General features: G+C 40.7%; 2 protein-coding genes across 3 annotated transcripts in view; one reads left to right on the forward strand and one right to left on the reverse strand.

Moving 5' to 3' along the window:
* Positions 1–118: 118 nt before the first annotated feature.
* On the reverse strand, positions 119–4617 carry LOC137177412 (ATP synthase subunit beta, mitochondrial). The gene is made up of 10 exons (XM_067583714.1): positions 4459–4617; positions 2890–3063; positions 2609–2783; positions 2274–2395; positions 1964–2148; positions 1688–1846; positions 1348–1470; positions 1033–1245; positions 718–919; positions 119–595 (listed from the first exon to the last, which is right to left on the reverse strand). The coding sequence occupies exons 1-10, from the start codon at positions 4559–4561 to the stop codon at positions 498–500; spliced, it is 1554 nt and encodes a 517-aa protein (XP_067439815.1). The 5' UTR covers positions 4562–4617; the 3' UTR covers positions 119–497.
* LOC137177411 (collagen alpha-1(XXVIII) chain-like) overlaps positions 3740–19832 on the forward strand; it is a 47695-nt gene continuing 31602 nt past the window's right edge. Inside the window, exons 1-5 of one of the 2 annotated variants that reach the window (XM_067583713.1) lie at positions 3740–4046; positions 13950–14101; positions 15586–16160; positions 17972–17992; positions 18081–18143. In XM_067583713.1, the coding sequence (XP_067439814.1) occupies positions 13957–14101; positions 15586–16160; positions 17972–17992; positions 18081–18143 (804 nt within the window). In that variant the 5' untranslated portion in view covers positions 3740–4046; positions 13950–13956. Of the gene's footprint in view, positions 4047–13540; positions 13810–13949; positions 14102–15585; positions 16161–17971; positions 17993–18080; positions 18144–19832 lie in introns of those variants that run through there. The other variant, XM_067583711.1, reaches the window with a different exon arrangement.

A 19832-nucleotide genomic window follows, 5' to 3' on the forward strand; every position in this document is an offset into this window, starting at 1 on the left:
ACTTAAGTTATAACATAAGAACTAGACATATCTAGTACTTACATATGTTGACTATGAAAAGCTACATGTATTTACTCATGAGTTTGTTACCCTCAAGTTTAAACAAACACACATGCAATATTTGTCCACTGTTTTATTTCAGTATGTGACAAACTGCAACACAGATCAGATAGCTAAACATGGCTCAAGAGTGCCATCTTGTGGTCATAGAGGATGAGGACAGCCATTTCATGAAAAATCCCCATTAGGAACAAGATTCTCAACGACAACATATTAAAGCCTCAGAAATATACAGTTGACAAGTTGTTTTGTGTAAAGACAGCATTTATTCCATCTTTATTTCAATGGAAACATTAAATATAACTTTCTTTCATGGATGACAGGACAGGTACATTTTGTATTTTTGACATGTTTTACAAACCAAGTGCTCCTAACCGCAGGACCCCATTCCTTTGATTTCTCCTCTTCTACTGACAACAGTTAGATAGTTTAGATGTTTACGAGTGCTCCTCAGCCAGCTTCTCGGCCTTCTGGACGACCTCCTCGATGGGGCCGACCATGTAGAAAGCCTGCTCGGGCAGAGGATCGTACTCACCTAAAAAAGGGAAATGGGTATAAAAAGGAAACATTAGTAAACAGAATAGATTGAAAGTAGGTGGTATGGTGTCAAGAACTATGTGAATACTACAGGTGCTACAACAAGTTACAGTCACTCACCACCAAGGATGCTCTTGAAGCCCTTGATAGTTTCCTTGAGGGGCACCAGCTTGCCCAAGTGGCCGGTGAAGACCTCAGCCACCTGGAAGGGCTGGGACAGGAAACGCTGGATCTTACGGGCGCGGGCCACAGTCAGCTTGTCCTCCTCAGACAACTCATCCATACCCAAGATGGCAATGATATCCTGCAGGGATTTGTAGTCCTAAAGGAGGAAAGGTGATCGGAACAGATTAGCCTGGTAAATGTTTAATTGATTTTGTATAAAAAAAAAAAAAATTAATAATAAACGTTTCAAAAAGACAGTAAGTTCTGCACCTGAAGGATTTTCTGCACGCCACGAGCGACATCGTAGTGCTCAGCTCCGACAATGTTGGGGTCCATGATACGGGAGGTTGAATCCAGGGGGTCGACAGCAGGGTAGATACCCAGCTCAGCGATGGCACGGGACAACACAGTGGTGGCGTCCAAGTGAGCGAAGGTGGTGGCGGGGGCAGGGTCAGTCAAATCGTCAGCGGGCACATAGATGGCCTAGTAGGGAACATTAGAGTTACTTGAAGTACTAATACCAGATACGGAACAGTGTACTGGCACAACGCAGCTCGAGTCAGTTATACCTTTTAAACTTTTTACCTGCACAGATGTGATTGAACCCTTCTTGGTGGTGGTGATTCTCTCCTGCATGGTACCCATGTCAGTGGCCAGAGTGGGCTGGTAACCCACAGCAGAGGGGATACGACCCAGCAGGGCAGACACCTGAGAGGTAACAAGATGACTTCGGTCAACAAGCCTCAGCTGAATCTGATGTGTAGATTTGCCATTATGACACACTATTTAACTAACTGCATCTTTAATACAAAATTGTTCCCTTTAACACTATTAACTGCTATTTCAAATGTATCTTGTGATCTTTAAGGAAACACTTGCTGCCCTTGTGACTGCTACTGGTGGACACGACTGATGCAATACTGACCTCAGAGCCAGCCTGTGTGAAACGGAAGATGTTGTCGATGAAGAGCAGCACATCCTGACCCTCCTGGTCACGGAAGTACTCTGCCACGGTCAGTCCAGTCAGAGCCACTCTGGCACGGGCACCGGGGGGCTCGTTCATCTGTCCGTACACCAGCGCCACCTAGCAAGGGGGAGAGAGGTCAGTGTTAGATGCCATGATAAATATGCCTTTATTCCCGCACTCAATGTGTCACACGTCAAAGTTGTAATTTCTTCTAGAGGCTTCCACAATCCTCACCTTGGAGGTGGTGTCCTTCAGGTTGATGACACCGGACTCAATCATTTCATGGTACAAGTCATTTCCCTCACGGGTACGCTCTCCCACACCGGCAAACACAGAGTAACCACCATGGGCCTTGGCCACATTGTTGATCAGCTCCATGATCAATACAGTCTTGCCTACACCAGCACCACCGAACAGACCTGTGAGAAAGCGGAGTGTGTTATGTTGTGTTAAGTATTACAAACAGCCTGATTTCATGATGACGCCATCACAAATCCTACTGCATAAGACTATTGCGAGCAGATATTTGTTCTTTCACACATACCAATCTTTCCTCCCTTGGCGTAGGGGGCCAGCAGGTCCACAACCTTAATGCCAGTGACCAGAATCTCCTGCTCCACACTCATGTCAGTGAATTCAGGGGCTTCAGCGTGGATGGGTGCAGTCCTGTGGGGAAAAGAAAAAAAAAATATTCAGGTAAATTCATTTAACAAAGTGAAAAGACCTTTAAACTCAAATTTTGAATGCTCCTTCATACTAAGTATGGCAAGCTCCAAGCTAAATATCGAGCCTTGCATTTCAATTCTGTCAAAGATGTGTGTCTCTTATTGTGAGAGTCATTACATTAAATCAATAATGATGTTTTGATAGTGAGCTTACTGCTTGGTGGAGATGGGACCCCTCTCATCAATGGGCTCGCCAATGACATTCATAATCCTGCCCAGTGTCTCGGGACCCACTGGGATTCTGATGGGGGCACCAGTGTCCAGAACTTTCTGTCCACGGACCAGACCTTCGGTACCATCCATAGCGATAGTACGTACTGTGTTCTCCCCTAAAGACAAAGAGGTTCAAGTTAATTTGCTATTGTAATTGATTTCCTGTCTTCTGTCTATTTAAAAAGGGGTATATGACTTAGGGTTGTAATCCAAATTGCTCACCAAGATGCTGTGCTACCTCCAGGACTAGCCTGGACTCGCGGCCGGCGACTTCCAGGGCGTTGAGGATGGGTGGGAGCCCCTCATCAAACTGGACGTCCACGACGGCACCGATGACAGCCACGATGCGCCCGTTGGCGGTGGCGGCAGCAGCGGCAGGTGCGACATAGTCTCTGCCTGTAAAGTTATGCAGACAGTGTGTGCATTTAGTTCAGTGTCCTACATGTGCACTACAGTCGTGACCTTGCTGTGCCACCAGTCTGCAATTTATACCATTCTGTACAATGCTGAAGTTTGCTTCTGATCAGGGTCAAGGAGAAAGTGAAGGGAAACAAATATTTAGTGACTGATTCTCTTTTTCACCATTTACACTTATGAACAGGTGTTAAGACATTGTAGCAGAAGTCTCAACACTGTTTAAACCCCACTTCCAGATTTGGGAAATCTTTATTTTGCTTATGAAAAAAAAAGGGCAATTTCACTGACATTTCCCCATCCAGAGGTCCAGATCCATGGTTTTTGATCTGGACCTCATCTAATGTGGTCTGGATGTGGAAAAAGCTGTGAAATCTCCCATTCAGTTTTCACAAACAGAATTAACGTTTCACAAATCTGAAATTGTGTTTTAATGAGTCTCTGGAGTCTCCTTGTTAATCTAGTCCAGATCTGACAGGTTTAAGTAGAGGGAGTTTTGATCTGCACCTGATCTAATGTGGTCTGGATTAAGAAATATCAGTGAAATCACCCTTTTTCACTCTTTTGATAAAACAACAAAATTAATTAAAGGTTTCACAAATCAGAAAGTGGGTTTAAAGAGCGTTAATACTTCAATGTCAACACTTTTTCACAAGTGTAAGAGGTGTAAAACGGAGAATCTGCCGCTAAATATCATTATTTCAAGCAGTCACACAGCTGCGTATCTCAATGTCAAATGATTGTTGTCGGCCAACGCTAAACTATGATTCAGCTTTTTTAACAACTGAAATGATCGAGCGACGCCCTCAAACACAAAACAATGAACGTACTTGTGTAAAATATCAGTAGACTTTCACCAGTTTAAACTCTAAACAAGCCACTTCCCCGACTAAATATAACATTAGTGTGGACAGACTGGCAGATGAACGAAATGTATTTCGTGCCAACGACAGCTAAACGACCTAGTAAGTTTAATCTTCCTTAATCTATAAACTTCATTTGTGTAACTACGTTAACTTAACGTGTCTTAACTGCGGGTAAATGCCGTCTAACCTTGCTAATCTACTAGCCTCGCACCGCCTCATGTCATTACACAAAGGTCATTACTGCTAGCACAAGAAAAACACAACCTGGTCAATTTCTGACGCATTAAATCTGTCATTGGGAGCAAATATGTGCATGTGTATCCATTTGATATCTTGGAATAGCTCCAACAGATTGCAATTTTGACATTTCAGCATCAAGGCCTGCTACACCGCCAGCGTGTTGCTAGCATAGCATAACGTTAGCCCCAATCCCTCCTCTGACAAGCGCTTTAAATGCGTCTTTTTTCTAACAAGATTTCACTCCAAAATGCACCATGCATGGTGGACTTACGTGAGAGGACGGCTGGGGATCCAACGAGGGCCTTCAGGGGCTGGACCCCAGGCTTGAGAGCCTGCAGAGCCCCGGTGCAGCAGCGTCCCACAGCTCCTAACATGGTCAAAATGGCTGAAGGTGGAAAGAGACAGAGGAACTGAGGGCTTTATAATGAATGACCGCTGAGGTGAACTGCGCCTGCGTGCAACGTAAAAGGGCTATACTGAGCATGCGCAGACCAGCTGACATTCTGCCCTCCACAGACCTGTCCCAGTTGACAGTAAATGTGACTGCAAAAGGTTAAACACAATTCAAGTCATCATTAAAATCGGTCATTTCTTCAATCAATGTAGACTTAGATTGGAAAAGGTGGTGCAGACACCCCCTTTGGTGTCATGGTCCCACAAGTACACAATGTCCCATGTCAAGGGAAGTGCTGCTCCCCCTGGGTAACTCGGTGTTCAATGCAGTCACTATTTGCTTAGGTCACTGACAGCACACTTCTGACAGCACACTTATCCCCCCAAAACATGGCAAAGGCTTCCACAGTTGTGTGTTGTTGCTGATTGCATGTGTCAGCCTTTCTGAACTTAAAGATCCCATCCAGACATGTTTATATGAAATACTCTACTTTGACTAATAATTTGTGTCTGATATGTTTTTTCCACCTAAAAAGTTAAATTATGTAGCCCAAATCCTTAAAATTACATCTTCTCCTTCGACCTCATTAAAAATTTTGAAAATCTATAAATATGCAAATATTGTTGATTTCTAAAGTTTTCCTGCCGGACCATAGACTGTAAAAACATAATGGACGTAGCCACTGTGACGTCACTCATTGGTCTGTGGACCATGGATGTGAAAAAGCCCTGTTCATTCCTATGAAAGTTGCTCAGTGGCGCATGAAGCCAAAAAAGCCACTTCCAGATGTAAAGAAATACCAGTTTGAGAACATGTACACACGCTCTGACTTACAGATGTCTCTTTCACAATGGAAATCTGTGGGAAAAAGTCTTTTTGGGCCCAGTAGTATCACGTGATGTTGTAATTACACGGTTTGGCCATTATGTCAAATTAGCGTCAAATCCTGGTGCTCTTCCTGGGGCTTGTCGTGGACTCCTGTTTTGTAGCCTTGAGTTTGGCATTTGGTTGCCATCTTGGAATTTTGGAGCCAGAGGTGATGAGAAGTGACCATATTTGGATGAGAGGGTGGAGCTGACCTTAACGCTAGTTGCTAGCTCCTAGCTCCTAGCTTGGTTAGCAAGGTGCATTTACAGTCTATGGTTAACTGTGATAATGCTAATACTAATTTTCACTTGCAAAAAACAGGCTTAAAACCATTAAAACAAAATGTACTTACCGGAAAAACTGAACATCTGACTCCTTAGAGGGTCTTTTAAAACAACCGAACACTGAACAAGACTTTTTTAGGCGACCAAAATGTTACAATTAACTATCATGAACTGAAAACACAGTGAAATAGCAATGGCTATGGCTACGCCTATACTCTGTGAATCTGGGGTTACGCTATGGTTACGTTACCTAACCAACTTTGTTGCTGTGGTAGTGACTTGTCAGTCACAATGTAGCCATGCCCTAAAGCATATGCTTTATTGTCAAATTTAAATTACATGGGACTATAATAAATGAACATCATGCTGTATTGAGGAAGACTTGAAACTAGCGATTGAGACCATAAACTCATTTGGAAAGTGTTTACTGAGGTAATAAATCGAGTGAGGAGTAGGGTCATTATCTCATAGACTTCCATACAATCAAACTTCTTTTTGGAGCCACTGGAGTCGCCCCCTGCTGGTCATTAGAAAGAATGCAAGTTTAAGTCACTTCCGCATTGGCTTCACTTTTCAGACCCGGAGATACCCGTTTGTGCTGGACACACGATGTCTCCTACTTCACAAGTCCATTCTCAGTGTATGTAGATCGGAGGCTTCAAGTTTCCACGTCACACTTGTGTAAATTGAATACTGGACCAGGATTGGCTTCCAAACTATTTGTGATGTCACAAATCATGCTTATAGGCCCATCCCTTTAACTTAGATTTTCAGGGAGCACAGAGAAACTTTCCACTTTCAGCAGATGAATGTGAAAACAGCCTTCCAGTGTCAAACTCTGCACATACATCATTCTGCACAGTGAAGCTAAAACATCAAACTGAAGGAACAAGAAGAAAAACACATTTTTGAGTGAAGCAGGACTTTAAAGATATTGAACATCTGTTATTGTACCTCAACATAAGAGGTCAGATGACCTCACCATGCCTTTGGTATAGACTTCAAACTGTATGGTTGCACATACTGACTAAACAGCTCTAGGTTCACAAACAGGAACAGCATGTGCCATGCATTGTCTCTTGATTAGAGACGTATGCAGTATGTGAGTACACTTTGCAATCATTATCCATAGCATACTGCACATATGAAAAGTGGAATTCAGGCTAATTACTGAGTATACAATAAATGAATGCTTATTTTTCTCTGCCAGAAAAAAAAACAAAAATAACTGAAAAATGAGGGTCAGTGTAACAAATATATATTTTATTGATTGACTTTTCTTGCTCACAGTGGTGTATTCTTTACTGAAGAGAAAGTAGTTGTATCATACTTTAAAACTCTATTACAATTAATAGAGACTACTACTACTACTACTACTACTACTACTACTGCTAATAATAATAATAATAATATAATATTCCATTACAATTAAAAATCCTACCTTCAATTCAGTTGTACTTAAGAAGTGCACAGAAGTATTTTAAACAAAAAAATACATTAAGTAACAAAAGTAAAAGTATTAACTATCCAAGTCCAGTTTCAGAATGTTCAGAGTGTATTATTGGGTTATTATTAGCTAAAGTATGAGCAGGATTTTAATGTTGTAGCTGGTCAATGTCGATCCAGTTTTGACTACTCTATAGACCACTGGGTAGTAATTAAATTCTAAAAATCATATTTTCTGAGTTGATCATATGTTTTGTGTATAAGATGTTTATCTACAAAGTAACTACAAATCTAAATTACAATATTTCCTTCTGAAATGTTGTGTGATAGAAGTAGCAAGAAGAAAAAAATAAAATACTGGGTCAATGGCAGGGACTCACTCCAGCATGAATAGGGTGGAGGGCAGGGTGACATCTTGTACAAGTTAATCATAGGGCAAACAGTGCTGATGCACTCAGCTGCTCATCAGCATACACCCGACTGTGAGAGACAAAACAAAACGCCCAATAAGAAACTAACCAGACTATACATACATTCATATACACGCACACATACATGTATACATAAAAAAGGCAATTACCCAAATACAACAGTTGAAACAACACAATAACACAAATTATAGATGTCTGCAGGCTGCAAAAGGTGCAGGCTGAAGCTACAGCTTATAATGCCTACTCCTTTCTACAACACATCCTATTTGACCTCAAAAGGTAACATCAAACAACAACAGTTTACTCAGAATTTGCAATTGAAATCTTGACTGCATATTTTTACATTAAGCATGAAAGTGGGTTAGTGTGTGTTACTGATTCTCTACATTGTTATATTTGCATAGCGGATGTGTAATTCCATGTGTTGAAGATAGGAGAACATACTGGCATTAGCAGGAAATGTCCAGACAGTGATGTGAGTCCACCATATTTACACTAGAGGGTGCTGCTGTACCAATATAGGCAGAATGTGTGGAGAGGAAGGTTTTGTGCAAGTGTGTGAGTTTGACAAATGTAATGCTTTTATTTCACTGCAGGAGGCTCAAATCAGTCCTTTGTTCAACCTCAGTTTAAAGCATAATGTAATATCTGTTTTTCTGTTTTTCTTTCTATTTCTCTGGTAGAATATTCTGTTGTCTGTCATATCAACAGCAAATGTCAATACAGGAATACTTGTCAAATTACAAATGTCAAAGGTAGTAGCCCTCCCTTATTAAAATACATACTTAGATGTTCACTGTTCATGCTCAACTGCAAACACTCCACACAGAGCAGAAGCACAATGTTCTATGCGATGATCAAGTTCACTGAGTTCAGTGTTAGCAGCGTATCAGATATAGTCCCGATATTCCTTTGAATTGCATCTAAGTGTTTTAAAACATGCCAACAGATGTTTTGGATATTACTGTAACTGATTGGCTTGGCATCACCACTACCCACAGATGTCTGTCTGCCTATTTGCATGCATTGATACATCTCTACTAGTCTGTATTTGTCTGTGAAAACATTGCACATATTTGAATTAAGCATCCTGCGCTTGCCCCAAAGTAAAGCCCGATGAGAGATGAGTGGGAGTACTTTGTGTTGCCAGGCTTTTGTGGTTGTGATTACTACAGGCACACGCAGGAGTCGAAACAGATTGTCAACACTCTGAAAGTCACTTAATGTCAAAATCTGTTTTCTAATGTCTGGTGAAAAAGTTGCTTTATAGTTAGTGAAGAAGTGTTGGCAATGTTTCCCAAAAACTTTCCACATATTTATCAATGTTGACAAGGATTGTGCTTGTGTTAAGTTATTGTTACTGTAGCTACAATAATCAAGGTCTGCATGAGCTACAACAGTGTGAGCGGCCAGGTGATACAAGAATGGACATGTTCCTTCATACAATCCGATGCAATAGTGCTTTATCTATCACTAGAAAAGTTTAATGACCGACATCATGGAGTGATCCGTGGATCCTGCCTTCTATTTGAATCTATAATAATAACCCCTATTCAAACCTGGCCAAATGTTCCCCCTTCCAAACAAATCCCCACCTGAGTATTGTATCTGTCAGTTTTGGCAAAGCAACAGAGAATCTAGTCATAGTGGTAGACTGAAAGATATGAAACAGTCATTTGGATTTATTTTGCAGCCCTGCACAGGTGAAGTAGAGTTTGCAAATGCTTTCTTTCTTTCTTTTTTTTTTTAAGCCAAAAAAATGAAGCAATGTTTCTGCAGGTTTCCTCAAGCTTCTGCATTTTTAATCTTGCGGTTCTTTTAGATTATCTAAACGTTATTGGACCGAATGTGTCAAATTCTGATAATAAAACCAGTCAGAAAAATGTATCCACCGTTTAAAGCCTCTCCTTTTCCAGTGATTGTGTGTAGGGAAGATGTTTTTTGGGCTGGTGTGCATTATTTGACCGACCCAGAAGTTGTAATTACACGTTTTGGCCACTATTTGGACTTGGCTCCACAGCCTGCAGCTCTTCCTGGGCGCCTGGTTACTGCTCATTTTTGCATCTGTAGAATGCAGATCATCGCATTGTGGGATTGTTAGCAGAAAGTTTTTTTTTGTTCCATTGTGACAATTGCTAAGGGCACTACATAAAGCATATGTTTCACCTTCAATATAATGGTTCAAATAAAAACTAAATAGTGAATAGTGAGTGATATCAGACACACGGTAAACATTATACCAGATAAACATCAGCATGTTAGCATTGTCATAGAGAGCATATTAGCATGCTGACATTAGCATTCATCTCAAAGCACCGTACTGTCTAATTACGGCGCAGCCTGAAAGAGGTGTTAGCGTGGCTGTAGACTCTTCATCTTGTTAAGTACAAGAAAGTAAAAGACAAAATATGTTTGAAGTCAAATATGTATTTGATCTGTGATTTACAACCTGCATGACTCTATCTAAATGTTTCTGACACAGTAACCAGACTCCTGTTATTTGCAGTTTTACCCTAGTGTGTGGCATAGCTGTCAGCTCCCCTTTAGATCAGACGGGTATGAAAGCTTGTCGGGACATACATACCTGTTTTTGTTGCTCTGAGTAATCTTTCAGAGTTACAAATGTGTGAATGGATGTGATCCCAGCCATAAACAGTCACTAATGTCAGTCATGTTCTCTTCGGTGCTGTAACTATATGTTTAAGGAACATGCATTATCTTGTAAAAACAGTGGTTAAGTCAAATATGACAGCAAAGATACCTGGGGGGGTTGGGGAATATCAAAGAGCTAAGCGGTGGCATTGTAAAAAAGAAAGACTTGTTTTGTTTTTCCTCCTCTCTTCATTCTACACACCTTTTCTTGGAAACAACTTGCTCATTAAAATTCAAATGTGTGGTTTACATAAAAAAAGCCATGGTCTGCTCTTTATTGATGCCCCTCATTGGTGTCTGCATCTGTTCAGAGCATCACTGTGCTCTTTTATATCTTTATTCATTTATTTCCATATACTCTTTGAATGAATGTCAACTAATTGCTGGGTAGTTTAGAGACAGTGTTGGGTCTGCTTTTGGAAAGCCTTTCAGCAAAGTTATGCACACTTTAAATGCAGTATGGTGAACATGTAGGCTCATTATTTCTGAATTCCTGCTGTGAAAGAAATCAGAAAAATGAGAAGTTAACTTTGAAACCAAAGGCTTTGAAAAAAAATAGTCAAAACGGGGGCATGTGGATTAGTAGTCACCTTTTTCGGTGTTCCAAATACTAAGACGTCTTTCTTTCACCATAACTGACAATTCTACGGGTTCCCATTTTTATAGGGCGTATCATATTGAAATTCAGATTCATCCTGTGTCCTAGTTTTGCCACTTTTTGTATAATGCAACAAAACAAGTGTCTCCGCTATAAAACTTTCATTCACTCTTGTAAAATAGCCAAAACAGCAGCTTTTACTATAAGCTTTTACATCTGCTTCCTCATATTTCTCGCTGCAAAGTACTTCCAAACAGACACAATATTAAAATGACAAAATAATTCCCATAAATCCTTGCTTCGCTTAATCAGCTCTCCACACGAAGGAAAGGGAGCTGAACCCGATTTAAGGAGGTCCATCTTTTCAGGGAAGCATTCTTGAGTGACAGCCCACCTTTCCTTGCTTTCAGTGATACAGTAGGCAATAAAAACACACACAGTCATCCCTGTTGCAGAGGTATATGATTCCAGTTGCAGCTTTTATGGCTGCAGACAGCCTCATGGTATTCCACTGATCCAGGACTACATAGGAATTATAATAAGATTAAGGAGGTGTGAGACTTTACTTTAGTGCTGAAAGGGACATGCACCAGGTTTCAATAAAAACTGAACTGATGCATTGTAACAGCCTTTCACATCCAGCTTTGAAAAGACCCCTGCCAGAGAAGAGAATTCTTCCTGTGTTAACGTACAGAAGCTGGCTTCTGGGTCTAGGATATAAAAGAAATGCACGCATACTGGTTAAACCTCGCCCATTTTGATATCTGAATGATATATCTGAATGACATGAATGAGTGAATGATGTTAAGTAATTCCATTCACAGATCTGATATCTAGTTGTAGACAAAAATGTCTTTCCTGTCAGAAAAGAATAAAGTATGCATTTCGCTGTGTGCTACAGAGGCACCACCCTTCATACTAATGTACTTCTCTCTTGCTTCTGGAAATGAACGTTTACAGTAAATCATGCCAAGAGAAAGAATAACAAATGACTGCTTTGGGTGTTTTCACAGGTGAATCATGGTACACTGCTCTTGCAAGGTGTGTCGCCTTAAGGTATCCAACTTTTTCAGCTTTCTGGATTATTTAAAGGTCGAGGCCTCTGGAGGCACAATTACAGAGAACATGAATAAAAGATTTTTAACTTTAAAGCAGTTTTAATTGATATTTTTATAACAATAATGGATCAAATGACTATGCTTGCTGAACTTTAGAGTGTTTTATACTGTTTTGTTCTATTCTCACCTCTCTGTGTTGCTTTTAGCAGCAGCAGGCAGCTGTTTTAAGCAAAAAAGCTCTAAAAACCCACTGTATGCTCCTTGCCTAGCACCCAACAGCAGACACACACAGTTAGCAACTATAGCTATTTCACTCAGGACTTACACAGCTAATAGGAGAGTGAATATCAGACTTACATTCACCAAGTGGCCAGAAACACGACTGTAAATTAATGCTTATGTTGCATCACGTCTGCCGGATGTGTAAATAGGCAATGGTTTGCTAACAAGTTCAACATATGAGTTTTGTGTTGTGTTCAGTGCTTGTTAAAGAATCCCCCAAGTGGACAAAAAAATCAGTTTTTGCAGGTTTAAGTAAAAAACGCAGTTTACCTGCAAGAATATTAGCAACCGGATAGGGCTAGAATTTTAGAAATACTGAAGCCATAGGTCCAAGTTTACCCAGCAGAACCCCACCCACCTAAGACATTTTTGACTAGCTACCAACCAAACTTTCAAAATATAAAAAAGAACAAAAGATAAAACCCCTTTTCACTTTTCATTTATTCATTTAACTGTTCAACTATATTTTCTATAAAATGTATCTTACTACATGGTTTGGTGCAGGACATGTAATTCTGGTGGAGTATTTAATTCATTTGATTTAAAGCAAGGCTATGTTTTATTTTTACTCTTATGTAACAGCACCACTCTGACCCCAAGTGACCATTAAAGGATAATAGTAAATGCAGTAGCACAAGTAAAGAATCATTAAGTCAGTGAACTCACTCAGTAATGTCAGTTATGCAGCAATATCTATCTAAACTTAGCTAACATTTGCAAACATTATAGCCACCACTAATCATATCAGACTAACCCCTGAGTGTATTGAATTAACCTAGGGTGCTTTTTATTGCTTAGAAAGTCAACTCTTTATTTATAAAAGGGAGATTGTTTTACTTATTTTTCAAGTTCCATAGTTTTTTTGCCTGTAAAATGTCTAATTCTGTCTAAAAAAATATAAGACTCAGCTTTAAAAACTCCACCATAAAATGTCTTCTTCATAAATCCCCTCACTTTCCAGAGTTATTACCAAGGACATGACCTTCATATCCTCAGTAGTAGCTCTGGCCCTACTACCGGGCAACACAATGACAAAGAATTGATAAAGCCCTGTTTTGATATCAATGAGCTGTCTCAGTGAAAAAGACTAATTGCTATTATTCCTTAAGGCTTTATTCTCTTCTGTCCCTGTTTTAAATGTCATGGCCAACAAAGTGAAAATGACATTCCATCTAAAAAAAGTGGAAAAAGCATTCATTGCTCTGTCATGAAGGGGGATTGCTGTAGTGTCTGTAGCAGCCTCCCCAGCCACCCCTCCCACACTCTCCCTAAAATGGGAGTGAGTGAGTTTGAAAAAGGGCTGGCCTTTCTTTCATTTACTGCGCCTTAGAATGGCTCAAATGTGAGTCTCATGAGAGCCAGTATACAGTCTAAACGTCTGGCAACAAGCTGCTGCTGGTGGTGTCACTACATGGTCTTGACCTACAGACTCCCAACACTAAGATCCAACTCTGGAAGAGGACTCTCAACTTGATGTTCAGGACATGGAACCAAACTAACTCTGAATGAAGAATCTCGCCTTTGCCCTGTTTGCACTTTTTTGACAATTTCTTCACTTGCAGGGGAGCTTTGCAGAGCTGAACACATTAGGAACCTAAGTCAGCAACATTGTGAGTTATGCATGTTTGATGGCTGACTCTCAAACATGCATACTTGTTAAAGCTTGTTGAGTGTGTGCAGGTTTCTTCGAAGGTATTAAAATGTGAGGATGTGTGTGGGTCTTTTTATCCATCTCTTTCCTCTGTCTCAGGGAAGTCATGGTCCCTTCACTGCACTGGCTCCTGCTACTGTGGGGACTTCAGGGTCTTTGGGCACAGGACTATGAAGACTCTGAAGAGGTGGTGACTACCAGGAAGAAGAACAAAGTATATCCATCCAACTCCATACCACAAAATGGCAAATGTAAGTCTAAAGTAGCAGTATTTTTTATGATATTATTGCCCATTTTCCATCATGGATGCACTACAGAGTCAGTTTTATGGGTTCTTTTCCACTGCTGTTCTTACTCAGGGATAGTGGTGTGGAATTTGTGCAGGTGGCACATGTTTCATTTCTTTCATCACTAGGAAAAAAAGGTGCTGCCACAGGCGAAAAAATGGAACATGATACTCAACAAGGACATTGCTGGAGGATGCAATCCACTTGGATTGATCATATCTCTCAGGCTTTCCACTGCCATCCATCTCTTGTGTGACCGTTCAGTGCTCTGTTACCCAAATGTTTTATTCGCTCAGAATCCTGTTTCCCCAGGCACATTCTCTCTGTGACATATTTCCGTGAAGATTAATGTGATTTATCCTCAGCCTATATTAGATCTGTGACCTCCTTCCATTGCTGAAGGTTGGTGCTGCAAGTTGAGTTACTTTTATTTCTTCTTCAAAATTATATGTCACATTCATGAACTTATCACACTTTTCTTGAAAAGGCATCACCCTATAGAGCCTAAGTGGTCAATAAATCACCTTTACCCCTTCTGAAGGCTCCACAGATACAATTTTCCTCCTGACTGCAATCCATTTAGCTGTGATCAGTCCAGTCTTTATATTTAGCTGGATATAAAAGTCATGAATGATACATCTTGATTGAGAGGCTCTTGACAACAGCCTGGCAAAAGCAAATACAGGAAAAATACATTATGTGCAGTTAACTTGGTGATGTGTACGAAGCCGATAACAGCTAATGTCTAATGATGAAATGCCAAATATCACAGCATGGAAAAGATGCTCGGTCCTCTTTGCTCTTACTGATTATGAACTGAGTTCAGAAAATAGAAAATACTGTTATACTCGCTCTTAACAAGACCTAGATTAGAAGATTGAGACCACTTACACCTGTATGCTGAATATGAAGCTACAGATAGCTGCCAGTTAACTTAGCTTAGCACAAAGACTGCAACCATAACAAACAATCACAACAAAATCCAACTACCAGCATCTCTAAAACTTGTTAATAAACACGTTATACGGAATCTCGTACAAAATCTCCGTACAAAATTGAGAGTGTAAAAACGACAACTGACAGTTTTATGGATGATTATGTGCCAGACTTTTTTTTTGCCAGGGGCAGTAACTTTCTGGAGTCTCCGTTGGTTGCCTAGCAACTGGTCTCGGCCAAAAAGTAACACAAAACCCCAGTGAAACTACAGCGTGTACAGATTAAACACATTGTTTCCCCATTTCCAGTCTTTATGCTAAGCACTTATTCTATGCTAAGCTAAGTTAACCAGCAGCTGACTCTAGCTACATATTTAGCATACAGATGAGAGCAGTATCATCAGTTCTCATCTTACTATTGGCAAGAAAGCAAATAAGCATATTTTCCAAAATGGTGTACTATTCCATTAATGTTTACTATCTCATAGTGAATAAACTCTTCTTCCCACTCAGCGCTCATTGATGAAGACTGCAGCTTGGAGTTAGCCTTTCTGATCGACAGCTCAGAGAGTGCCAAAGACAACCATGCCCAGGAGAAGCGCTTTGCCTCAGACGTGATGGACCGGCTGCAGGGCCTCCGGCTGCAGAACAACCGGGGCCTCAGTTCCCGCGCAGCACTCCTTCAGTACAGCAGCCATGTCATCATAGAGCAGACCTTCAAAGAGTGGAGGGGCCCAGACAACTTCAAGGCCAGAATTGCTCCCATTACGTACATCGGCCACGGCACCTACACCACTTATGCCATCACTAACCTCACCCGCATCTACCTGGAAGAGTCTGATCCCAGCAGCATCAAGGTGGCCATTCTACTCTTTGACGGCATCTCGCACCCCAGAAATCCAGACATATTCTCAGCTGTGGCTGATGCCAAGAACCAGGGGGTCCGCTTCTTCACCATAGGCATCACACCTGAAGCCAATGAGCCTGCCAATATAGCTCAGCTACGGCTTATTGCTAACTCGCCAGCTTCACGCTATCTTCACAACCTGCAGGACAAAGGCATTGTGGATAAAGTCATCAGGGAGATTGTGAGTAAAACATAAAGTTTGTTTCAGATTGCATGCAGGATTTTACATTAAACGGTACTCACGGCCCATTCAGTGTATTCTACTGTAACATGTTGAAGTGTTAAGTCAGTGTTATTTGTATGGGCCAAAATCACAAATTTGCCTCAAAGGGCAACACAATCTGTATACCCTCTATTCTTACATTCTTGATTTGGATAAGGAAAAACTCTCAGAAAAAGAGAGTGAGTAGACTTATTAGATTAACCTTTTTGAAGCAGTGATCTCTCACATTTACAGAAATAACAATTTATCTGGCAAGATGGTGGAAATCCCTCAAAGTCGGCTCTCTAAATACATTTTCATTAAAGAGAGATTAAAGAGATTTGACAGAAGTGAATATATATTTTTGGTCTTCATAACAAGCTCAGACTTGCATACAATCACTTCCTCTTATGTTCCTACATTTCTTTGGCACTTACATTTTGTGAAATTACATGTATGTTTGATAAATGCTCTTTGCCAGAGGGCAGAAATTAACGACTGAATCGAAGCTTCAAAAATCAATTAGACAGACAGACTTATGTCAAAGGAATCAAATGTTAGTGTCTTTAATTTATCAATTTACCCAATAGGCACATCCTCGGTGCTATCTTTGACACCACCCATTGCTATGATTTCTTGGCTTATTGCATCCCTGATGTAAAACTGCTACCATAGTAACAGCTCTGCTGTCATCACCTAAGTCATCCCTGTAAAATAAAATTCACTATGACATCCTCTCTGAAATTAGAAATTTGCCTGAAAAATGTAAATGCGATGCATGTGTTGGGAGTTATCAAAGAAAATGTTTGTCTTTATTTTCAATGGTTTATCTGATCTTGTATGATTGGGGTTGCTTTTATAAACTGATAATTAGAACATGTGCTGCACAGCAACATCCTGTAGACACAACTAGACTGTAACATATGCTCCACATTAAAACTCTTTGTGGGTGCAGTAAGAACCCAGCAAGAACATGCATGCACGCTACATCATTCAGCAAGCTCCTCAAACACCACTTCAAACTATGGCTTACTGTTGACACAGGTGCAATACATCCAAATATGATAAGACAGAACTTTATAGAAAACTTGAGGCACTGAGGCTCCTAGAGCATTTCTGCTGGCATGCAAGAACCCAGCAGCAGCAGCTACCATGAGACTTTCATCTCATTGCTCTATATAGGCAGCATCTGTATGTCATAAGCATGTGCCTCTGTCCCAGCTGAGAAACTGTCTTTTATCTTTAGTCTCAGAATTTGGCTGCATTGCTCTGTCCTCTAAGAACGGACAGACTGTCTGCACTGCCTTCAGACACCCCTCCCCACTACGGAAACATCCCCTGGATACTTAGTGAGGTTATTTTACTGATCAATGCATGTGGTTTGTGTTTAGTCTCTGCGTGGAATTTCGAAAATTCCCCCTTATATAGAGAATGTGGTCAGCTTTGAAGAGTAAAGCGACCCGTGGGGTGAAAATCGGGGCTCCGGCAAGATGTGTCTGTAACAAGAAGAAGTGCAAGATGAGAGTCCACTCGCAGAATCAGGTGGAGGAGGTTTAAAGGCCATTTCAGAGACTGAACTCCAGCCAGCAGTGAACTAGTTTAATTGGGTGTTTGAGTAGCAGGTGTTCATGGTTCCAGTCTTCCCTCATATTTTGGATCAAACTCTGTTTGTTCATTTTGAAAGACTGTTTTTGTAGATCTCTTAAATGTCTGCTGAAGTATATATTAAGATCAACCATATGGAGAAAATTTGACAACATCTTGACATTCTTGTGTTTCTTGCTTCACAGACAACACTGGCGGATGAAGGGGTAAGTCACGAGACTGCAGTCTCTCCTCACATTTGTTGATTTGTGTCCCTGAATGACGCATCTGACTCTTTGTTCCCTGTGTTTGAAGTGTCCCCTGGCCCTGAGCAAGTGTGCGTGTGACAAGGGTGAGAGGGGACCCATGGGCCCTCCTGTAAGTATTCTTCCCACCCAGCATTGGCCCTCCTCTGGTTCATACAATAAGATCAAATTACTCTTTTTGAAAGCCACATGTATTCTTCTACTGCCCCTAGAAGACAATTTACTCCCGAACTGGTTCCTTTTGAAGCACTGCAGAGGACAACACAGCTGACAAAGGCACCCTTGATGCTAACAGGCTACATAATTACAGGGGTTTGAGGGGAGTTTAGTAAATCGTGTGGTTTTGAGAGGCTCTGTCTCCCTGCAGCAGTGAGAGTAAAGGGAATGCTTTACATTCCTCTAACAGTTTATTGAAAACAGGCCTAAACAGACTTTTACATGGGAAATCAGTAGAATCATGTCTGTTGAAAGAATCTAGCCACTTGGGATTGTCTGAGGACACATGTTTGGTAGATAAGTTACACACATGACTTTTTTCACCTGCCAAAGCCATGTCATGATGTGAGAGCCCCCTTTTTATTACACGCAGAGGGTCAGCCACAATTAGACATAGCGGCTTTGCTTTGATGTATTTTCACAAGATGAGAACAGAGTAATTACTCTCTTAAACCTAATGCTCCAAACAAAAGCTGTTTCACATCACGGGCAGCAGGCGCATACTGACGGGAGCAGTGTGTGCAGACAGAGCCACACTGAGAGGGAGACATTTGAAAGATAAGAACATCAAGAGTCCACAACACACATGCATGAAAACAGACAAGAGAGCCAGACAGTTGCTCGGGTAAGTCCGGGCACACATATGCACCACAACCCGCAGACTCCTCTGACTCATCTGCTCACAAACTCAATGGCCTTCATCCTTGATGTACTACAAGCATGTTGCTTTCATGAGGCACAGGCAAAACAAAAAGAGCTCTTGTATTGCATATTGCTGAACATAAGGCAACTAATAAACAGGAAGACTATTCTACTGGCTGTCATTATGTGATAGTAAACCATGATCAGCAGCTACACTATTATTTACAGCTATTGAACATATTAAATTATCTCCTAGTGGTGGAGACATTATTGCTAAACTTAAAGCAATAGTTTGGCATTTTCAGAAATGCACTTACAAGCTTTCTTGCAGAGAGTTAGATGAGAAGATAAATACCACTATGTTTATACAGCCAGCAGCTAGTTAGTTTAGCTCAGCATAAAGAATGGAAACAGGGGGAAACAGTTAGCCTCACACTGTTTGATGTCTTGTTTGTTAAATCTGGACAAAAAAGTAAAGTGTAAAAATGACATGCTGTGCTTTTACGAGAGGTTATGTTCCAGTCTATTTCTTATGCTAACTAACTGCTGGCTGCAGCTTCATATTTACTGCACAAACATAAGAGTGGTATCAATCCTCTAATCTAACTCTCAGCAAGAATGTGAATAAGTGTATTTCTCAAAATGTCAAAAATATGACTTTAAGCAGAGAGACACCTACTTGATGTAAACATCAGACGCTATGGAACCCAAGAGCCTTATGACTTCATACTTGTGAAAATGACATTAGAACGGGTTCTTACTTATGTTTACAGTTGATTTGTACTGTTGTTTCAGGTATATATGGCCCCCTTCACACTTTGCATTAAAATGTGTCTCGTATCCAGATTGTATCTAGATATGATTTAACCTGATTACATTTACACCCGGTATTAATATGTGTCTCCAGCGTCCTAATTGAGATCTGAATGTGATCCAATTGCTC

Source organism: Thunnus thynnus, chromosome 24, assembly GCF_963924715.1.
Source record: "Thunnus thynnus chromosome 24, fThuThy2.1, whole genome shotgun sequence".
NCBI lineage: Eukaryota > Metazoa > Chordata > Actinopteri > Scombriformes > Scombridae > Thunnus > Thunnus thynnus.

Excerpts from the sequence above, each read along its gene's own strand:
- LOC137177412 (XM_067583714.1), bottom strand. The coding sequence starts at position 4,561 with ATGTTAGGAGCTGTGGGACGCTGCTGCACCGGGGCTCTGCAGGCTCTC. Across the intron at positions 3,064-4,458 it reads ATCCCCAGCCGTCCTCTCAC|GCAGAGACTATGTCGCACCT; the intron begins GTAAGTCCACCA and ends ATAACTTTACAG. Across the intron at positions 2,784-2,889 it reads GGAGGTAGCACAGCATCTTG|GGGAGAACACAGTACGTACT; the intron begins GTGAGCAATTTG and ends CTTTGTCTTTAG.